Source organism: Platalea leucorodia, assembly GCF_965183815.1.
Source record: "Platalea leucorodia genome assembly, chromosome: 11".
Lineage (NCBI taxonomy): Eukaryota > Metazoa > Chordata > Aves > Pelecaniformes > Threskiornithidae > Platalea > Platalea leucorodia.
In genome coordinates, this window is record NC_138833.1 from 11,574,616 (window position 1) to 11,595,938 (window position 21,323).

The 21,323-nt window shown below is 47.7% G+C and overlaps 3 protein-coding genes across 11 annotated transcripts in view; 1 reads left to right on the top strand and 2 right to left on the bottom strand.

Moving 5' to 3' along the window:
• Nucleotides 1-1,836, bottom strand: part of CANX (calnexin) — a 49,625-nt gene extending 47,789 nt beyond the window's left edge. The window contains exon 1 of the mRNA XM_082323710.1: nt 1,818-1,836. The gene's annotated coding sequence lies outside the window, so the exon portion shown is untranslated. The remainder of the gene's footprint in view (nt 1-1,817) is intronic.
• A 2,245-nt stretch (nt 1,837-4,081) lies between these two features.
• On the top strand, nt 4,082-21,083 carry HNRNPH1 (heterogeneous nuclear ribonucleoprotein H1). Of its 9 annotated transcripts, none has more exons than XM_082324463.1 (14): nt 4,082-4,376; nt 12,354-12,413; nt 13,441-13,578; nt 14,503-14,658; nt 14,857-15,000; nt 16,493-16,631; nt 17,631-17,809; nt 18,019-18,090; nt 18,191-18,303; nt 18,497-18,632; nt 18,804-18,887; nt 19,020-19,070; nt 20,165-20,257; nt 20,843-21,083. In XM_082324463.1, exons 1-14 carry the CDS (start codon nt 4,328-4,330, stop codon nt 20,965-20,967), a joined length of 1,539 nt encoding a protein of 512 aa, XP_082180589.1. In that variant the 5' UTR covers nt 4,082-4,327; the 3' UTR covers nt 20,968-21,083. The 9 variants fall into 9 exon arrangements, with proteins under 9 accessions (XP_082180589.1, XP_082180596.1, XP_082180588.1 ...); XM_082324462.1 differs by having other exon boundaries at nt 4,083-4,376; nt 18,170-18,303; XM_082324466.1 differs by having other exon boundaries at nt 4,083-4,376; nt 18,170-18,303; nt 20,727-20,852.
• Nucleotides 4,731-12,347, bottom strand: LOC309596357 (deoxycytidine kinase 2). The gene is made up of 6 exons (XM_082324471.1): nt 11,294-12,347; nt 10,240-10,355; nt 9,605-9,798; nt 9,189-9,336; nt 8,520-8,635; nt 4,731-6,987 (listed from the first exon to the last, which is right to left on the bottom strand). The coding sequence occupies exons 1-6, from the start codon at nt 11,391-11,393 to the stop codon at nt 6,861-6,863; spliced, it is 801 nt and encodes a 266-aa protein (XP_082180597.1). The 5' UTR covers nt 11,394-12,347; the 3' UTR covers nt 4,731-6,860.
• Nucleotides 21,084-21,323: the final 240 nt, after the last annotated feature.

The window sequence follows — 21,323 nt, forward strand, 5'->3', positions numbered from 1 at the left end:
GCACAAGGTATTCTGCCAACTGCCATAATCATAATGCTACAAAACCGAAATGGTAACAGGCCTGAGTTACACTAATGAACAGAAAGGCATCAGACAGGTGAACTGAGCCTGAGAGGGTGTGATCACCGAGGGAGCAGAACAGAGGCAATTCTTCCATTTCCCTTTGACAAAGGATGCTGAGCATAAGCTGTGGATAAGTTGGTTGTATAAAGGGAAGAGTGATAGATGCAAACAGTACAGCAGTGGCCTCAGAGAGAAGGAGGGACTTGGGAATCTGCTTTTCACTAAAGCAGTGTCTATCAACACCTCCAGTGGGTTTCCAGACCAGCTTGGCTTCTCAGTGAACTACAGATTAGGAAAGCTGGGAAACATGAGCTGCTGCCCAGCCTCTGCTTCAGACCACCATTTTCAGAGTAATGAATAAAGACAAAACAGGTGAAAAGGAAGAAAGTACAGGTGAAGTATAACCAAAAAGCCTCTTAAATTGCTCAAAGCAAAAGCGAGAGGGAAGCTGCATTAGCAAAGCTGTGAATTGGCAGCATTAGCAGATCATGAACTTGGCCACGTTATCTAATATGGCAGAACACACATCATGCATATTTAATAGCATTGTTTAGCCTGTATTTGTCACAGCACCACAGCTAGAGGCTGTTTCTATAGCCACGGGTAGCAACAGAAAGGTTATAATTGAATTCTAGGACTTTTGACTGGAGGCCACATATACAGAGAAACCTACAAAGCATTGGTAGTATGAGACTTCCGTGCATTCCTCGTTTTCAGACCTCAGATGATAAAGCATGTCAGCTGCTAGTGGTATTTGTTGGGAGTTAATCAGGTTTGCAGATTAACTGTAAGATCCTGAATTATACGTGCTTATATGCTAATGCAAGGAACACGCAACACATAGCTGAGACATGAAGAATGAAGCTTATGAGGGAAGCAGAAGAACAAACGGATAACATCTAGCTAGGAAAGAGAGAACGGGAAGGCGCATAGAACGATGGGGTCAGGATGATGGATAATGAGTTCTGCAATCTTTTCAGAGCAGGCATTTAAACTCTGATCACTGTTCTCCCTGAAACAGCAAATGCTGACCCATAAAAGAATTACTGGTAATTATTTTTTGCATTGCAATAATGTCTCCAAAACCTACTCAGAGATTAGCATCTGCATCACCTCCAGACAGGCAAAGTGCCTCGGTATATGCTTAAATGCCTATAAAACCCTTGAACTAGAGCTGCAGAGTTTCTCCATTATTTTCTTGCCCAGGAAAGAAACTTAAGCGAGCTAACAAATAGAGATTTATGACTGGTACCAAACAGAAATGTCCTGAGCAGGCAGCAGGCTTCAAGGAAGAGCTTTACTTTGGTCCTTTGGTCCAGCTTAATACTTAACATGTCTACGCAGCTTTACGCATCTCTCTGCAGGTTGGACTGGTGCTCATGCTGTCCTGGTGCGGGTCTCTGCTCCCAGCCCTGCTCACCATGAACTTTGAAGGAATTGGGGATGTCGCTCAGGGGCTCTGTGACTATCTGGCAGATCATTTCTCCAGCAGATTTCTACCCAAGAGGCCACCTCTTTGCCCATTTTCTACCAGATGGCCTACGAAACCCAACAGACCTGAGCTCGGCTTAGATTACAGCCCTTCCCAGGCTGACCTGAACAAGGCAAAATTTATCTTCTGGGAATGCAAGTGGGAAAATGAGAGCAGCTCCTCTCCCTAGCAGTCTGAGCTGCAGGTGTGCCTTTCCGCTTTGCAGGAATGGGCCAGTGAAATTCTGAAGTAGAACAAAGCTATTTTAGAGAAAAACAATTACCTGAAGCTGCAGCTTGAGTTGCTGACAGACATGCTGAGAGACACGCTACAGTTCAGCTGTGTCAGCTGGAGAGGAAGGTACAGGTGTCGTGCTGGCACCATGAAACAAAAAAGCCAGGTAAACTGGTGATGCTTGAGTCCTAGAAGAAATCACAGAAGCAAGACCTGGATGTTTGCATATGTAAAATACATACATAGTTGTTTCCTTGCTTCAAGAAACCAAATAAAATCTTGCATCAGATGTTTCCAGCATGATTTTTATCCCCTACCCCATTCTTTGCAAGTGCTCACACACCATGGGATGACCCTTACTTGCAAAAGCACTTACCAGAGATGGCCTCTCAGGAAATTGGCTGCTGCTGTTAACAATAACTCCACTTGAATTGTTAATTATTTTCATCTTTCAAACACCACATATACGTTGACTAATTATAACTCTTCTGATAACTATTTCTGTCTTTGTTTGCCTCAGCTGTTCACAGTCACATTCTTCCCCTAGAAGCGGCTGTACCCAGCTTCCTGTTGGATGTGTTAAGTTTCAAGGCAGGCAGGTATTTTGCCTATGCTTAATAGCAATTACATATTTGCAAAAAGTCATATGACCTTTCTTCTAACACCGGAAGAACATGCATGCAGCAGAAATTTTTCCTGGTGTAGGCACAGGATGATTTTAATTTCCTAAGAGACCTCTAAAGGGAAAACTTATGTCAGAATGCTGTTTGACTGCAATAAACATATGATCAAGAAAGTTTTGGGCAAACCAGGCTTTACTTATCACTGAAAATTAGATAGCAAGAAATCAGCCAGTACAGCCCACTTCAAAGAAGTGACGTGGCTCACAATGTGTAAACAACAGAGAACCCATTTTCCCTCCTTATTGAAATGCAGTAATGGGGGCTAAAAAGACCAATCGGACTAATAAAACGACACACAGTAAATGTACCCCAGTGTATGATTATTAATATGCATTCTAAGAAGACAAAAATTACCATTAACTCACTGCTAGAAATGCAAAGGCTTCAACAGGGATCAGCAAAGGGATTCACTTTACACTAACCAGTCAGAAACAAAGCTGTGAATAGATGCCACACCTCCACGGTCCTAAGGTCACCGCTTATGCGATTGAACGATCACACAGGTCCCCTTATAGCTATTTTAATCTAAAGTCGTTTTAGCTAATGATACTTTGTAACACTATTTTGCAGAGGGGATTGGTCTGGTTAGGCATAGGGCAAACGGACTGCAGGGTGCAGGAGGCATGCGAGAGACCAGCCGTTCGTATCACCCTGCCAGGGTACTCGGTGATTTCCAGTCGGAGATCCAGCAAATAAACCTGCCTGCGTCTAAGCCCAAACAAGCAAACAGCCACTCTGAACGCACGATCTGGAAAGGTCAAGGCTGGCACATTTTCAGCCGCTGCCGTTGCTATCCCCATTGTTAGCGCTGCCGTGCCAGCAGTTGCAAAAAGCGCCATTTCAGCGGTGCCAGGGCGGCCCGACCAAGGCCCTCCTCGCAGCCCAGGCCCCGGCCCGCCCGGCCGCCATTTCGGCGCAGGGGCCTCCCGCAGGCCGCGCCTCGCCCTGCCCGGCCGTGCGGCGGCCCCTCGCTCCTTCCCCCGCCGCCTCCGGGGCTGGCAGCGCGGCCTGACCGCCCCACCCCGCCTCACGGCGGAGCGGCCTGCGCCCCGCGGGACGGGCCCGACCAGGCCTCTCGGCGCCCGCCCCGGCGGGAGGGGGCCCGCGCCCCGTCGTGTGCCCCCCCGCCGCGGCGGGAGGCGGAGCCCAGCACAGCTGACGGCGGCGGCGGGCGCTGCTGCAGTGCGCACAGCCCCCGGTCCCGGCCGGCCGCCGGAGCTCCGAGGCCGCAGCCCGCCGTGAGCGGGGGGGCTGGGGGCGCTGGGGCGGCTGCGGCGGTAGGGGAGCGATCGGCGCGGCGCGGCGGGCTGGGAGGGACAAAGCCGCCGCCATGTTTGGGATTTGGGTAGAAAAACAGTCGAGGCGGGCCCTCAGAGCGGGGGGGGCCGGACCCGGCCCAGTGCGCGGGCGGCGGCGGGAGGCCTGCGGGTCCGCCGCCCCCAACCGCCCGCCGCCGTTGCGGCCCGCCCCGGGCGGCCGTGCTGCTCTCCCCCGCCCTTGCCCCCCCGCGCGGGGCCGCGGGACGCGACTGGCTGGTTCAATTTGTCACGCTGCCATTGGCTGGAGGCCGGCAAGGGGGCCGGGGCGGGCGGTGCGTGACGTCAGGGCGCTGCGCAGCGCGGCCGGCGGCTATTTATAGGCGCGGAGGGGCGCTGCGCAGAAGGAGCGAGCAGGCGGGTCGGGCCCGGACAGGGGAGCAGGTTCATCGGGCCTCATCCCCGTGGGAGCAGGGAAAAAGCGACCGAAAAGCCCCGATACGCCGTCGCCGGAGCGTCCTTTCGGCGGCCGCTGAGCCTTTGTTTCCGTTTGCGCAGCGCCCGAGCGCCCCCGCCGAGCTTTGTCTTCTGCCGGCCCCTGTGGGGAAGGCGCGGCCAAGATGGACCCTTGTCACACCGAGGAGACCGAGGGCGAGATCCCCGGCTTGGGTAAGGCCCGGCGGCGGGGGGATGGGGCGGGCGGCGGCGAGGGGGAAGCGGGGGGTGGGGCGGCCGGGCCGCCGCGGGTGGGGGAGGGGCGGTCGGTCCCGCCCGATCCGGGGCCCCGGCGCCGCTGAGCCCCCGCCTCGGCGCCTGCTGGTGGCGGGGGCCGCGCACCGCGCTGCCGGCGCGGCCTCGGGCGAGGGCGGCCCTGGCGGCGGCGGCGGCCCGGCTCGGCCGGCTGGCGGCCTCGCGGCGCGGCCGCGTGCGCCCCTCCCCTCCCCCCCGCCGCGTGCGTCGTGGCGGCCGCGGCGCTGTGGGCTGCGGGGCCTGGGGCGGGGGCGGCGCTGTGGGGGGCTGGGAGCGGCTCTGGGGCTCGGTCCTGCCTCGGCCTCCGGTGCAAGCGCCGGCGGCTGCCTCCCCGCCTGCTCCCTGCCGTCACCGCGCAGGGGGGGCGGGAGGGATTTTGTTTACTGGGGGGAGGTTGTAAACAAGATATGCTTAAATTGCAGTTTATTGCAGGTGTAACCCTTGCGACTACCGTAATGTCCATCCCTAAGTAGCGTAAATCCTGTGAAAACAGCCACTCAATAAAGCAGAAGTTGAAAGTAAAGGTTTCTGGACGCCATAACAGTCTCGTCTTAAAATGGTGAACTATGCCAGTTATTGCAAAACAGCCCTGCCTCTGTGCCTGCTATCGCTATTTACTGGGTTCTCAGCCATTGATAACCGGTTAACTCCTCTACTGTTAAAGCCAGTTATTAGTCAATTTTATTTTAAAACCTTTATTAAACAGCAGAGAATATACACGAAGTACATCATCAAAGCACCCCCTATTTGTTTGTTTTAACTATACAGAAAATTCTATCGGAACCCACACGGGTCAGACAAGCAAAAAAAAAACCAACAACCATATTTTGCACTTTGATCTTGCCTTAAAATAAGCCATACAGGTAATACATGTAGTTAAAGTAAATTGTTTAACACACTGATTGTTAGGTTTAATTCTGCAACTTCAGGGACTTGTCATTCAAATTAACTTTCATCTTCTTAAGAAGTCAGGAAAGACTTGACCTGTGAAAACAAAAAGTATATGTAGTTGATGCATTAGAAGAAAAGCTAAATCGTGAAGCTTTTCCCTTTCTTGGGGAACAAATGGTTTGTTACTGTACAGTCGCCAGGGCTGTTCTGCCTCTGCATATAATTCATGACCTGAAATGCTTTTCAGTATAGCAGATGGCCCTAAGACTTGTAAGTTAGTACTTGGTAGAATTGAGTAACTTAATTACTCAAAAATAGCAAGTACTTATGAAAGCTGGTTTCTGGATGCTTTACAGAATGTTACTTCATTAAAGAAAAAATGAACTTCATTAGGTAGCTCTTCCCTAGGAAGAGAGGTATTGTCAGAAAACGAAGCCAGAGATCTGGTAGCATTTTCAGCATGGTGCTGTACCCCCTACCCTAAGCCAAAAGTAGAGCTGACTTTGTCATATGCTGGGTGATGAAGGAAGTTTAGTGGAGACAACACTGGTGGCCTTTCAGTGGGGCAACTTAAAAGAAAGATAGCATGTATAAGTGTAGTCTGGTTCATAACTCTCTAAGCTGTTAATTGCTGGTTTCCATGAGGATATAACTTAACAAACACCTCCGCAACTGAACGTTGTGCTCCCCTCCCCAGTTTATTTAGAGTTATTTAAGTCTTCTTGGGGCAGTGAGAGAAAGAAGGGTTAAAGTGTCCCAGTGAGTGAAATAAGTAATGTTGCAGCTCTGCTTAGAGGGTTGTGAGTGAGCCCTATGCCTTTAAGTGTTAGGAGGGTGTTGGTTTTTTTTTGTGGACTAGGCATGCAGCACATGGCTCCAGCAGAAGAATTTATTTGGGCATTTAATTCCCAAGTCTCACCTTTCTGTGGAATTAGCAAACACCATTTTGACTCAAGTGACTTATTTATTACCACCTTGTTTCCTCAAATGGCTGTTGACTTGCCCTCCCAACTCCACATAGAAGTGTCACTTTGTGCATTTAGACCTATGTACAAGGTTCAGTTATCTCTGCATTTGTCAGATGTCTTGTGCTCTGTCCAGGAAGAGCCTAGATCCCCAGAATGCAAGGGGGCATAAATAGTGCTAGGCTGACTTCGGGATTTTTCTAAAGACATCATGGCTGACATGAATTAGACTATCATTCTGTGAATTTTTTAATGAACAGTATGGCAGTGCAGACTTGGCAGAGAGTAGTCTGACTACTCCAGCAGCTGTGTACTTGCATCCCCCACAATTGCCCCTCTTTAAAAACACCCAGTTTTCCCTTGAATTGTGAGGATAATGAGGTGGGATTTAATGATTTTTTTTTGAAGGAAACCAAAAAGCCTTTTCTGCAGCCACAGAGCTTCTTAAGTCTATGAAGGAGACTAACTAGACTAGCCCCAAACAAGTACTTATCAATTTACATTCTTAAACTTTGTGATAACTTACAGCTATTACTGCAGAAGAAAATCAGATGAGGAAACATTTAATACTCACCTTATCAATCAGGTACTCCTGTTTAATCTTATCATTCTTGAAGTCTTCATTAACATCCAAAACTAAAATGGGAATATCTTTAAGGTTCTCAAAATCAACTCTGTTAAGTGGAAGAACATCGTGCTAGTAAAAATGATATAAAGTACTGTGTAATAAAACAATCTAGCTCTTCTAGTTGTTTTCCAAGTCATCTTAAGGGTACAGCATGACTCAGATTACCACATGAGAGATGTTAATGCTGATGCCAATGACTTAAGTGTAAAGCCCATGTCAAGTCTGTCCTTAATTGTCTTTTATAACCCAGTCAACATTGTATCACTGTAACTTTAATATATTTCACAAATCTGTCCTTTTAATATCTATTTTTATTGTACTGGTGTGTGTGTGGGGGGAGATAATGTAATCTTACCTTAGTTTCCTTTACCTCATTTGTTTTGTTGTGGAATCAATTATCAGGAATGTGATTTTAATATGAGGGAGTATTTTTTTAAAATATCACTTGCCCTGTGTCTCTCCCAGTTAACTGCTAATCCATTACACAGTTTTACAGCTCTGTTTGGTGGGGATGACCTCTTTTAACAGGTTATAAGACAGGCATTTAAAATGGCTCAGAGATGAGCAAGACCATTTTGGCTACAGGTTAGGAAAAGATGGGACCAGTAGTTGTACAACTTGGATGTATTGTTCTCTTAAAGCAGTAGTTACTCTCTCTTCCTATGTTCAAAAAGCATTTCTAAAATGCAGTAAGTGTGCTAAACAACATTCTTACCTAGTGTTTGCAGACTTAAGTGTTCCTATGAAAAATACAGGAAATGCTTGTTCACAAGTTTGGAATGAGTAAACAATGTAAATGTTCCCAAAATTCCACAATATGCAGTGCCTCCTTGTCTCCTAAGCATTTGGGTCATCCTGCGTGAAACTTAGGGAAGTAGATGTGACTGATAACGTACTTTTCCTGGAATTGTTATGTTTCCCATTCAGTAGAGTATTTCAGGCTCCTCTAGGGGAAAATCTGAAGTCTGCTTTCACATTTAGAGATTCCTTACATGGGAAGGAAGTTGGGGGGTGAAGGTATGCAGAGAACTCTTAGCTGCTGACTGGGTTTCTTGTGTGCAATAGTACCTGCCAAAAGCCTTTCTGATGACTTTTTATTTTGAAGCTAAGGTTAATATTTAAACCTTGTTGAGATACAGTCAGCCTAGTTTAAAGGTAGTTGGGACCTTACCCTCCCTTCCATTGGAACTGGAAGCTGCTTAGTAGATAACTTAAATGATCGGCCACCTGAACACAATCTCAACTCTGTCCTATTCCTGTGTACTTTCAGTTAATGAAATTCATATCCTTGCTGGAGTAGGAGCTATACAGCTTTGTAGTTGAAGCTAATGCTTAACAAAGGCTTTAAATTAGATGAAGTTCCATTTCAGCAATTTTTACTTCCCTGCCAACAGGTGACCTTCCCTCTGCATGTAACCTAGAGTAATCTCTGTGCCAAGAAACCTGGAATGGGTCTAAAGATAAGTCCTTCCAACTGTGCCTGAGTGAAGGTAGACTTAAAGCTTAGTTTTATCCCTAATCAACTTTAACATAAAGTAGGAAAGAGTTGAAATTTGCCTGCAGAAAATGGGTTCATACCTCATAGTCCTTTCATGAAGCCAGGTTTCATGTTTATAGTGGAGGTTTTCCAAATACTCAAGCTCAATTCCTTGCTCCTCTTCTCTTCCCCTCATCTGTAGCCTTTCCATGCATTTCTGGGGGGGGGAAGTACAAGCCTGGACATTAATCGTGTGGTGAAGGCTAAATCAACTAAACAGATAAAGTGGTCCTTAGATCAGGACTAATGCTAGACATTAGTGAGCATTAATTTTAAATGCTTGGCTGAGCATAAGTGAGTTAAATATAGAATAACTGTCCTTCAAAAAAACCCCAAACTTGAGCCACTTTAGCTAACTCTCAGTACTTCTTACTAAAAGATTATCTTAGCTTCAATTCTAGACTGTATGGGAAGGGAAGTCAAACTTGATTTGGAAATTCAGTTTCAGCCTTGGATCCTTACTGAGTGTGGTGGATGCTAGTAACTAGCATTTGTTGACATCAGAGTAGTAGCTCAGAAGGGAGGGGTTTTAATTTGGTCTCTGAATGAAATCTGAATTTATGATAGGCTTCCCATTACATTTGTGGTGGGGGGAGCTAATTCAGTGTTAGTCACTGAAGTATTATGTCATCAATACTTAGGTTTTTGTACTCTCAAGTTCCTGGAAACTGAAGTTGGAGCTGAAATATTTTAATCTTTAGTGAACGTACCTGAGGTGTGGTTCTTAGGTAGATCATGCCATCCAGTTCTATGTCTGATTCAAACTGATTCAAAAGCCATGTGTGCCAGTCCTGATAAATAGCCCACTCTGTTTCATTAATGTTCCCAGACTCAAACAGGTTAGAAGTGAATACATATCTGCAATAAAAGATGTTAGTCTTGTGCCAGGAATGACCAAAGTGAACTACTAAAACACTTCTCATTAGAATCAGAATCATGGTACGGGACAAATAGCTGCTATTCTTACATCCATAAGTACTTTTAATACCATCCAGCTCTCACCTGTTGAGTCAAACCTGCTCCTTGCAGATACTAGTTTAATACAAAGTGTTTCCCCAGCTCCATGTCTTTGAGCATAAAGACCTGGAGCTTTTAATCTAACTCTTGTTGCACTGAGAGTAATTACCTGTCACTGTACACAGATCTCTCAAAAAATTGCACTGGATGTTCTGCTTCATGTAGCTTGGCTGAGACAGGTTTTAATTGTGCTCTTACTCGGCTCAAGCAAGCATAGGTCTGAAATGTATAAGCCCATCTTGTGGGTTTATCGTACAGCATTTGAAGTAGATTTCCTCCACTCTTCTGAGATGTTGAAAGTTCCTAGGGGACAAGAGAGAAAATGTAATACCAGCATATTTGCAGGATTTTATTTCTTTTTCTTAATCTAGAATTTGGTATGTTGAAATCATGGCCTTGTTTCTTTTTTTTTTTTAAGAGAATGCTTAGACATAGGAATAGAGATACATTCCTCAGCTGATGGTAGCTTTATGGCAGCTTCTTCAGAATAGGTTGATCATTGAGTTTTAGACTTCAGTGTGATTCCTGTGGAGTAGCGGTGGTTATTTGGAATATGCATTTAATAGTATCTTCCTAAGTAGCCTTTACAATGTGAGTGTTTGACCAACTGGTATAATAGTGGGGATGACTCTGGATGCTCCAGACTAAGTGTAGCTGAATTTTGGCATGGCTCCCCAGCCAATCAATGCAGTTTCTTCTGTGCCCCATCTCTCTCCCCAAGCTTCCCAAATCCAGTGTGCCTACCTTGTATTCATCTTCAGCTGTCTGGATGTTGCACCACTTGGCGATGGGTTCAGGGATGATCTCCCACTCATCGCTGTGTTTCTCTAGTAGCCTGACAAATGTTGACTTCCCTGCAGCTGGAGGAGGTTGGAAAAGCTCACTGAGGGTGTAGGTTAGACTGGTCTTACTGATAAAGTGGCAGTTGTGAGGTTTCTTGAAGAGGCTGTAGGCAGTGTCGCTGCAGTGTTGGAGGTGCGGAGCTGTACGGGACCCCGGGCAGGCGGGGACGCCCGCACAGTGCTAGTGCACGTTCCGAGAAAACGGCTGTAATCGCCAGCGCCAGAAGGCCGTGCCGAGGCCGGGCCGCCGATAAGGAGCCGGCGGGGCCGCGCCTCCATTTTAGGAGCAGGCTGCGCCGGGGCGGGGCTTGGCGCGGCATTGTTTGGGAGCCGGGGGGCGGGGGCTGCCGCGCCTGCGCGGCGGGCGGGGGGGGGGGCCGCGGGGGACTGCCGCTGCGCGTGCGCGGCGCGGGCGGCGAGCTGTCGCAGGGGGGAGGGTGGGGTGTGTGACGCAGTTGCGGGCTAGAACGCCGCGAACGGGTCGGGCGCGCGGGGGTGGCCCCGCGGTGCTTAGGCGCGGTCCTTGAGCAGGCGGGAAGTGCGCGAACGTCCCGGGGGGGGGGGGCCCTCCGGAGCCCGGGCAGGAGGGGATGGTTACTCCCTCAAAGCCCACCCACGCGGCGGTTGGCCGCGGACGTGGGTGCTGCCGCCGCGCCGTAGCGGACGCCTGGCGCGTCCGGCCGGGGCAGGGCGGCGGGGTTCCCCTACCCCGGGCGATGGCGCCAATTTCCGAGTATCGCCGCGAGCGGGTCTCGGCCCGGTGGCAGCGGATGAGCGTCGGCTGCGCTTCTCTCCGCAAGGTCCCCCCCGCCTTCCTGTAGAGGTGGGTGGAAAAGGCCCTCCGCCGCCCCTCTCCCCCTGCGTCTCCTCGGCCATCTCTGCCACCTCAGGGCGCCTCCGTCCTGAGGCCCCAACCGCCGCGGGCCCCGACTTCCCTCCCCCGCCGCCGAGCTCACCGATGTTCCCCTCGATGGAAACCTTCCTGAGGCGCTTCTGGAAGCTGGAGTCGAGGGAGCTGGCGGGGCCGTGGCAGTGCCGCTTGGCGGGGGTAGACATGGCGGCGCCGAGCGGGAGCACGCGGGGCTGCCGCCTGCTCCAGCCCACTTTAAGTCTCCCGCCAGCCGGAGGGCGGGATGGCCGCCTGCCGCCGCCACTCCCCGGGAAGAGGCGGAGGCGCTGCCCCCTCCCCGCCGCGGCGGGCTGCCGGCCGCTCCTTCCCCCGCTGCTCCCCTCTGCCAAGCCGCTGCCTTCAGGTTTTTTTTAAAATCGGCGTTTAGCAAGGGAGATCAAGCAGGGCTGCTTTGTTCAGGAAGCTGCCGTAAAACGGTTCCCCTTCGTGATTTGATTTGCATTAACGTAAACGAGTTCTCCGTGTTGTTTGATTTACACACATAAACTTTGAGAGCATCCTTTTTTCTTTTCCTTCCTTTTTTTTCGTTTTCAGAAAGCTTCCAGCTTTGGGGGGAGGCTGCTGTTAGTGGTCCAGATTAGTATCAGTTAAACAGAATGCTTTACATAGTTATGTGAGAGACGAGGCCATGTAGATTTGCAGGCAGTGAAGTGGCTCAGCCTGGGGCTGTCCGTTTTGGTATTGACCGGGAAGGAAACACGCATGGATGGAGGCTTAAATGCTGCCCTGAGTAGCTTTGCTTCTTGGCTCCAAAATTCCAGTGTTGGCGTTGGCATGCCTGGGGTTTCACAGAATCTGCCTCTTGGCATGGGTTCCCTATCACCTGTGTGGGCAACTGCCAGTTGAAAGATGAAGTCCTTGTTCTTTCCAGGGTAAAGAAGGGATTCCTAGCTGGTAGTTAAACGCTTTGCAGGTGCAACTATCTGAGGTTGTGCCACTGTAGTTATTCCTGTAACTTCCTGTTGCCCCTGTAATAATGAGATTCAGGGTGAAACCTAGCTAGGTCTGGTGTGTTTGGAGGAGATGGGAGGGAGTTATATTTTCCTTTCTTTTATGATAATTGTGACCCATGTCTCTTCTTTCCCCATCTCCTACAAACACACCAGGCTTCAGTGACCGAAGCGAGCAGATTGTTTCACGTGGGGTAGCGTCAGCATTTGAAGCTGGTAAGTGCTAGTTCCCACACACCTCTTTGTTCAGCCAGAACTCCCCGCTCTCCGTGCAACGCCTGCCGTGCTGGTGCGGGGGGCGAGGGGCGGGGACCGGCCCGGCCCCCCCGCGCGCACCCGCGGCCCCGCGCAGGGCGCGGGCGGGAGGACGGGGGGCGGCCCGCGGGGCATGCGCGCTGCGGAGAGCGGCGCTGAGAGGCGCGCGCCGGCCCGGCCCGGCCCGCGCTCGGCGGCTTTGTTCGGCGGGGCGGCAGGCGAGGCATGCGCACGAGCTGCCGGGCGGGGGGCGGAGGAGCGCAGACTAGCGAGGACGCATGCGCAACCTGGCGGGGGCGGTGCGGGCGGCCTTCGCGGCGCGGGTGTGCGCGGCGGAGCGCAGTGGCGCTGCCAAGCATGCGCGGCTGCGCCTCCCGGGGCGGGGCAGGAGCCCGGCGGGTGCCCGTGCGCATGCGCCCCGCGCCTTGCCCCCGGCCACGCCGCAGCCCCTCTCGGGAGCCGGTGAGCGGCGCGGGCGGCCCGTGCTCCTCGGCGGCCGCTCGCCACACGCTGCGCTCCTGCCGGCCGCGGGTGCTGTGCGCGTCGGCGGGGACCGCGAGTCGTCGGGCCCGCCAGGGCGGTGTCTGGGGCCGGGGTTCTTTGTGCGGCGGAAGGCCCGGCCCAGCGGAAGCGGGAGTACCCGCCGCCATTTCCTAGCGCGCTCTCGCCACAGGCTCGCCCGCTCGCTGCCGCCTGACTGGGACTAGGCGCTCTCCGGACAGCGGATCAGGCTCGGAGCCCTAGAACCACCGCGGAGCCCCACCATGTGTGCGTGCGGGGACGGGGGCTGGGCGCGGGCCGGGGGGGGCGGGCCAGGCGTGCGCCGGGCGGGAGCGGCTCTGTGTGTGTGAGGCGGGCAGCGGTCCGAGGTAGAGGAGGCTCGGGGGTGGGTGGGCACAGGCCAAGGGGGCCGCCGGGCGCTCTGAGGGGCTGCGGGTGGCGGCCGTGCTGTGCAGCGTCTCAAAGGGCCTGCTTTGGTCTTCTCCAGCAACCACAGAAGCTGAGACGGAGCCGAGCCTCACCCCCAATGTGATGCTCAACACGGAGAGCAGCGAGGGATACGTGGTGAAAGTCAGGGGGCTGCCTTGGTCCTGCTCCACCGAGGAGGTGCAGAGGTTTTTCTCCGGTAAGCAGAACTGTGGGAGCATAGGGGTCTGGGAGAGGGGCTGGGCTCGGTTGTCAATCCTGGGTTCCTCCTGGGGACACAATGGCAGTGGGAATGCTGCAGTGAGCGGTTCCAGAAACTGCGTAGGGCATTTCAGTATCTAATGAAGTTTGTAATGCAACAAGTACCTCAGGTGGGATGCTGTATGGAAAGCTATGCTTTTGCTAGCAGGAACTAGACACAAAAGAGTTGTCCGTGAGTTGCTGGGATAGCTGCAACTGCCTTAGCTTCTTGTGCAGCCAGAAGAGAGAAGCTTCCATTTTAAAGAAAACTTCAAAATTCTTGGTTTGGGTTGAACTAAATCAGTTTAGTTCTTGGTGCTGTCCTAACAGGCTTTTGGTGTGTGTGTGTGTGTGCGCGTTAAGAGTTTAGTGTGTCATGTTCTTCCCCCAAATTATCAGTATCCTGCAGTAATAAATAGTGGTGATAAATATGTGCTTTCCTCAGTGACTGGAGATTTTAAAGCTACTTCAGGAGTTTGGCCTATTGGACTTGGTTCTGATTTAGTTCATTATGCTTACACAAATTGTTACTACTCCTTATTTCACTTCATGCTGATGAGAAAGTCTAAGTCAGTTACGATCAAAAGCAGATAGCACATTCAACTTGACTCGAGGCAGCAAAGCCATAAAAATAGATAGCTAATTCGCATTTATCCTTAATGTTTTGCTAATCTTCAGACTTTATAAGAAGGATAATTTGATCTTAGTTAGTCCCTTAGTTTATTGGTCACCTTGAAAGTTATAACAAGAATACTGTTGGTTTTGTCTTCTTGATATAATTTGATAGTTGTGGTTAGATTTTTGCCTTTAGAATATGGGAAACTTTTAAAGTCACAGTGTTCCTGTGATTAAATTAATTCTGGCCTTTCTGTTTCATTTTCAGATTGCAAAATTCTCAACGGGGCTTTGGGTATCCGTTTCATCTACACCAGGGAGGGCAGACCAAGTGGAGAAGCATTTGCTGAACTTGAATCAGAGGAGGATGTGAAATTGGCACTGAAAAAAGACAGAGAAACAATGGGACACAGATATGTTGAAGGTTTGACTCAGTTGGTCTAGTAACTGACTAAACGTGTTTGTGCTTGATGGGTTTTTGGTTAATTGCTTTTCTGTCTCTTTAAAATGCATGTGAAAGGACAAATGGAATTGTATATCATAAGTTGACTAGTTGCAAGGCAAATGGCTTTTAAAACTATTGTGTGTTCCAGAATGCATTAATTCTAAGTGCCTTTTACAGTTTTCAAGTCAAACAACGTTGAAATGGATTGGGTTCTGAAGCATACTGGTCCCAACAGCCCTGATACGGCTAATGATGGTTTTGTACGTCTTAGAGGACTCCCATTTGGCTGTAGTAAAGAAGAAATTGTACAGTTTTTTTCAGGTATGTGGGATAAAAGTAGTAGCTGTAGCACTATTGGTCTATGCTAAAAAACCCCACCATGGATCACCCAGTAGTACTTCCAACAGTATACTGATGGATACTAAGAGCAATTCTTCATTAGCTATCTGGGCTTGAGGGATCAATTCCTCAAGTACTTGTTTATTAAATAACTGAGGGAACTCTGAAAAGCTGCTCTAATTTGTACTTAGTGGGACATACTGTTTCAAGTAAGGATAGTGGAAAACGAGTGTCTTGCTTTCTAAATCAAAAGTGAACAGTTCAGATGGGAGGATGTTTTCACTCACAGTCTTAACTGGTTCACACTGTTCAGTGGAGGACGTAGAACAGCCTTACTGCTGGGCTCAGTACAAAGAGCAGGATCTGAGGAGGGGTATGCATTGTGCCCATGATTTCATAAATGTAGATTTAATATTGAATAATATTCCAGAAAAAAAACCAACCTGCTGAACTCTACCCAAGTACAGATTTCCCCCCCCCTCCCCGCTCCCCCTCCTAGGGGGAGGAAAAAAAAAAGAAACCTTAATGTTGTCTAGCTTAAAAGTTTTTTTTATGGGTGAAGAGATAATGTCTTGTATTGACGCATTCTCACTTTTTTGCAGCTGTTGTATGTTTCAGGAACTGGAATACTATTATAAATGCTTAAGAGTGAAATTTATCTAGGATTTAACTTGGTAGTATTTTCAAAGTAGTAGATTTCTAAATGTGAGTGTTAAAATTAGCTGGAATGTTTTGCTATAACAAAATATGATTGAGCTTACTGTTTTGCTTTAAAATACAGTAGAAATATTTCCAGTTTTACAAATTCAGAACTTGTTTTTTGTTTTCTGAATCAGTAATATGTTGTAAACAAGAGCAATTCCTAAGCATGTGCATTTTAAGTTGTTTCTTACATGGTTAAGTTATTCAAGCTTTAAAAACTGTTAATGTACTTAATATACAAAATGTGCCTCTTCTGTTCAGAAACTAATACTTTGGAAATTCATGATTTTTTCTTAATTAAGCACTCCTAAAGATAAGAAAAATTAATGCTGAAACTTGATGTTTGTATAAGACTAATTATTTTACCTGATTGACTTCTAGTAAAAATACTTGTTATATAAAGATGTTTAACTTGCTGTGTTTAAGTTATCTTAAAAAGTTGATCTTAAATACTTTCACAGAATTGAAGAGGTTTGTAATAATATGTGAACTTCTTAATGCACCCTGCATTAGATGCTTTATCTGAGGAGTTGTCCATGACACTCAGAACACTTGTGCTCTGCAGGGTGGATTAAGAACGTAAACTGAATGGTATGTGATCGTGGATCTCTTTTTGTTGACATGCTTTTTCTTCTAGTGTTCTAGAGTCAACATACCATTCACTTTCAAGTGTTAAAATTCTGGTGTATTTAAAGCTATAAGAAAAACTCATGACTGGGCTTGTGATGTTAATATTGCCCCCCTACTGGGGTTATTTGTCCTTGGGTTGAAGGGTTGGAAATCGTGCCAAATGGGATAACATTGCCGGTGGACTTCCAGGGGAGGAGTACGGGGGAGGCCTTCGTGCAGTTTGCTTCACAGGAAATAGCTGAAAAGGCTCTAAAGAAACACAAGGAAAGAATAGGGCACAGGTGGGGATGGATGGTTGGTTGGCTATGTCACTTTTCTTATGGTAAAAAATTAAATCCATATTCTCTCTTCTGAAAGTGTTAACATCCGAATAGGAATAGTATGTTGGTCTCTAACTTGGTGACAAGTAAAGGTATTGCTGATGTGCGTATGGCACAGACTGTTTGGATATACCCAAAACAAAAGATAAAATTGGGCTAAGCTTAAGTGTGCTTGGGAAACTTTGTAATACTGGAGGAGTGCAAAACTGATAGCTTTAAAGTGATGAAGTTGAGAGACTATGGCTTTAACTTCTCAAATAGCACCAATTATGCTTTTAGCTTTAAAGACATGCACAGTACTCTTATTACCATAAGAAAATGTGATACTTTCTAAACTTGTTTTATAAGTTGAAATGTAACAAATTTTCTTACTGTATTAATGTTCAATGTAATAAGCATAGCTTTCAAGAAATTGTCACAAAGGGTTTTTATTCTATTTTACTTGTGACTATTTTTCATTGAAGCATGCACTTTTTGCCTGTGCTGAATCACTGAAGCATAGGCTGGGTTTACTAGCACATGCAGAGCTTTTTGTAGCATCCTGATGGGTTAAAATCTTGGTGGAGACTGGGTTTTTAACCCTCTGTTTACATTGCCACATGAGCAAAACAGTGCTGAGTTGAGTGGACGTTAGTCCCTCCTACTTTTTTTGACTAACACTTTAAATTGGGGGGAGGAGGGTGGGGAATCAGTAGTGCTCCCCCACCCTTAAGGCTGGGATACTGTGAAGTATGAGGAGCATGTAAACCCTTCAGTAATTGTAATTTCTTGAAAATACACTGATTTGAAGTAATGTAGTGCTTATAATAGTATGTCATTGCCTACATAATGTAAAGAAATCTGGCTTAAAATATAGCGCCAGTTTTGAGGCTATGACTAAATGGCTTGTTTTAATGTGAAGTTGTGAGGTATTTGTGGAAGGAATTGAAGACTGACTTTGTTCTGTGGAAACACTTCTAGGTACATTGAGATCTTCAAGAGTAGTCGAGCAGAAGTGCGCACTCACTACGACCCTCCACGCAAGCTGTTGGCAATGCAGAGACCCGGTCCTTACGACAGACCTGGTCTTACACGGGGATATAACAGTCTTGGTAGAGGAAGTAGCTTGGAAAGAATGAGGCGTGGAGCTTATGGAGGAGGTAAGTATACGAAGTCCAAGAGGGAGCTGCTCATCTGAGAAGCAGCAACACTTGGACCCGGTAGTGTCTTCCCTGCTTTGTAACTACTGGTTTGTATATGTCCTTGGCTTTATTTTTCCTAGAAGAAATGGAACTTTCTAATACTAGTTGTCTGCAGTGTGCTCATGTATGTGGAGCTGAAATGAACATGTTGTCCAATCTATTTATAGGTTATGGAGGTTATGATGACTACAATGGGTATAATGATGGCTATGGTTTTGGTTCTGATAGATTTGGAAGAGGTAAGATTTCTCTAATAGGAATAGTAACTGAACTTACAATACGTCTCAAAAGAAACTAAAATACATCTGAAAGACCTAGAATGGACTCTTTTCTCTGCAGGAATGTCGGACCACAGATACGGCGACGGGGGATCCACCTTCCAGAGTACAACTGGCCACTGCGTCCACATGAGAGGTCTGCCTTACAGAGCTACGGAGAACGACATCTATAATGTGAGTTCCAAATCTGCTGTTAAGTGCATGGCTTTAATTTGCTGTTAAGTGCATGGCTTTAAGATTCTGGGGTCATTATTGGACGTGTCAACTGCACTGCAGTTAATGAGTGTTCCCTTAGGGAAAAGAGCTTGCTGTGAAACTGAACTGTTGCATTGGTGCGTTTTAATCTGTGTGACTATTTCGTATGTAGTTCTTCTCACCTCTGAACCCTGTAAGAGTACACATCGAAATTGGACCAGATGGCAGAGTAACTGGAGAGGCAGACGTTGAATTTGCTACTCATGAGGATGCAGTGGCTGCTATGTCCAAAGACAAAGCAAATATGCGTAAGTATGACCGTTCTGAATATGTGACTTTAGGGAAGATGCAACAGTGCAGTGTAGTGCATCTGCTATAACCGGAATGCCAAAGGTTTTATTGTAGCCTTACTTGCAGTGGGGCAAACTGTGCCTGGGTTTGGTGTGAAATGCTCTTACGGCAAAATTTTCTTCTTCCAGAACACAGATATGTAGAACTCTTCTTGAATTCTACAGCAGGAGGAAGTGGTGGTGCCTATGGCAGTCAAATGATGGGAGCAATGGGTATGTGTAAACAGTCTAACTGCACTTTTAAACAACACGATATTTAACGAAGCTGGCTAATTTTATACAGCTCCTGCTTATTCTATGCCTGGCATAAAAACTGAAATTCAACATTCTGTCTTAATTACACAGTCAAGGAATCGGAAGGGGTAGTCCAAGATTGGAACACTAGCACATTGCCAGGTATATAAACCTTTTGGGAATACATTTGAACAATTAATAGGTTGAATAAGCTGTGGTGCTGAATGTGGTGTGCATGGAGGGGTGAGCGGCCTGGGAGTGTGGTGGTGTGGAAGTGAAGTGGGAGATGCCTGTCCCTTTATTGTCCTTCCCCCTCCCTTTTTTTTGGAGACCAGAACATAGTCTGGTGATGGAGGATGTATCTGTTGCTTGTGGCCTGCCATGCAAACCTGGTTGTGATGGTGAGGGAAAATCTATTTGGAATTTGGAGAAACTGTCTGAACTGCTCTAGAAAACTTCAACATTGTTTGAAGATCTAAAATGTGTGTTTGCAACGCAAGTCTAAAGCCACTGTTGTGTCTCTAAAGCAGATACCCTTCTTGATACCTGACTTGTCTGGTTTCTTAGGGATTAAGATGGTGGTTGGTTTTTGGGGGGGTTTCTTTCTCCAGGGTGGTGGGGTGGGGGTGTATGCGTGTGTAGATACACTGCTCCTTTTATAGTACTTTGATTACAAAATGTTTGAAGTCTGATGCTGATACTTTAACTACAGAACAGTTGGGGGGGGGGGGGGGGCGTAGATGAATGGTGAGGTGAAGAGCAGTAGTTGGCAAGCTTCAGTAGAGGTCTCCTGTAGCACTGCTGTGATGCACAACCAGCCTGGAACAGCAGGGTGTCTGTCGGGACTATAAACAGACGAGTGCCTGCAGTTAATGGGTCAGCATGCCTCCTGAAGGGCAGCACTCTGGTGTGAGGTCACTTAAAGCCAAGTTTAAATCCCTTGAAGTGTGTATTATATACAATAGCAGATCGATCCCGCTGTGTATAGTCCATAGAAATGGCAAAAGCAAACCCTCACAGCATGTGGTTGAGAATCGCAAGCGCTTGCTATAATTTTTAAAGTTCTTGTTGCTGCTTGATTGTAGGAATGTCTTTAGAAACCCTATCACTTCCTTTGAGCTTGTTACCTTATATGCTTGGGGAGAGAGTGCGCTAGTGCCAGGGTGCAAGTGTTATTAGGGGAAGGGTGGATTTGTTGATAATGAGCAGACTTTTTGACAGGCAAGCTCTTAACATTTTTATCCTTAACTTAAAAGGAAGCCAATCCAGTTACGGTGGTCCAGCTAACCAGCAGTTGAGTGGGGGTTATGGAGGAGGATATGGTGGTCAAAGCAGCATGAGTGGATATGGTAAGAGCATTTCTTCACTGGTTTTAGGTGGGCCCGGTGCAGCTGGCTTAGCATGCCTTAAGGTGCTGTTCACTGGTTGACGGGCCATGGTACAGACCGGGCAGCACGAGCCCTGAAAGTTGAAGACTTGGCTGTTGTGAAAACGGGAGGGGAATAGATTCAAAGTGGGAACTTGTTGCTGAAGGGGGGAAATATGGGAAATTATTCTGAAGGGGGTAGGAAATGCCAGTCTCCAGACTTCATCATGCTGATGGCTTCTTAGCTTCTCAGTATGGAAGCTGGAGACCAACCTGGTTTAAATACTTGAGTACAAATGGGAAGGTACCTGGGAGGCTGGGTCCTCTCCACTTCCACAGAACAGCAATAGAAAACATTGAATTCAAAAGGAGGGCAAGGCAGAGCTGGCTCTCTCATTGAACAACCAATGAACGTCATTTTGGGTATGGAGCTGTGAACTGACACTCTGCAGTATTGGGCACAGTAGATGGTGTTTACGAGGTGGCCCAGCAAGGACAGGCGTTGGGGGAGTGATGCTTCGAATCGGCCCGAGGCAGCTGTGAACCTGCTGTCGGTTTTCCCCCTCAGACCCCGGGAGCCAGGGCGCCATGAACAGCAGTTACTACAGCAGCGGGAACCGCGCCTCCATGGGAGTGAACGGCATGGGTGGCATGTCGAACATGTCCAACATGAGTGGTGGCTGGGGAATGTAACCAATCGCCGACTTTTGGTCAAATCTTTTTTAAAAAACAAAAAAACAAAAAACTAAGTTTAACAGTTTTGCAATACAAGCTTGTGATTTATGCTTTACTGTAAGTGAATTAAGGATTGTTATTTTAAAACCTTTCAGGTTCAGTATTTTTGAACATACAGAAATGAACATTCATCTAGGATGTAATAACCAAGTTGAGTAAAGACTATAACTGTTAAACAACTTTGAGCGTTTCTCAAGCTAGTTTTGTTGTAGGAGTGTATTTAAGCAGTAAGCGTATTTAGGTTAAAGCTGTTTGAATTATGTTAAATGTTGCTCTTATACCATATTACATCCAACACTGTTTTGAATACATGT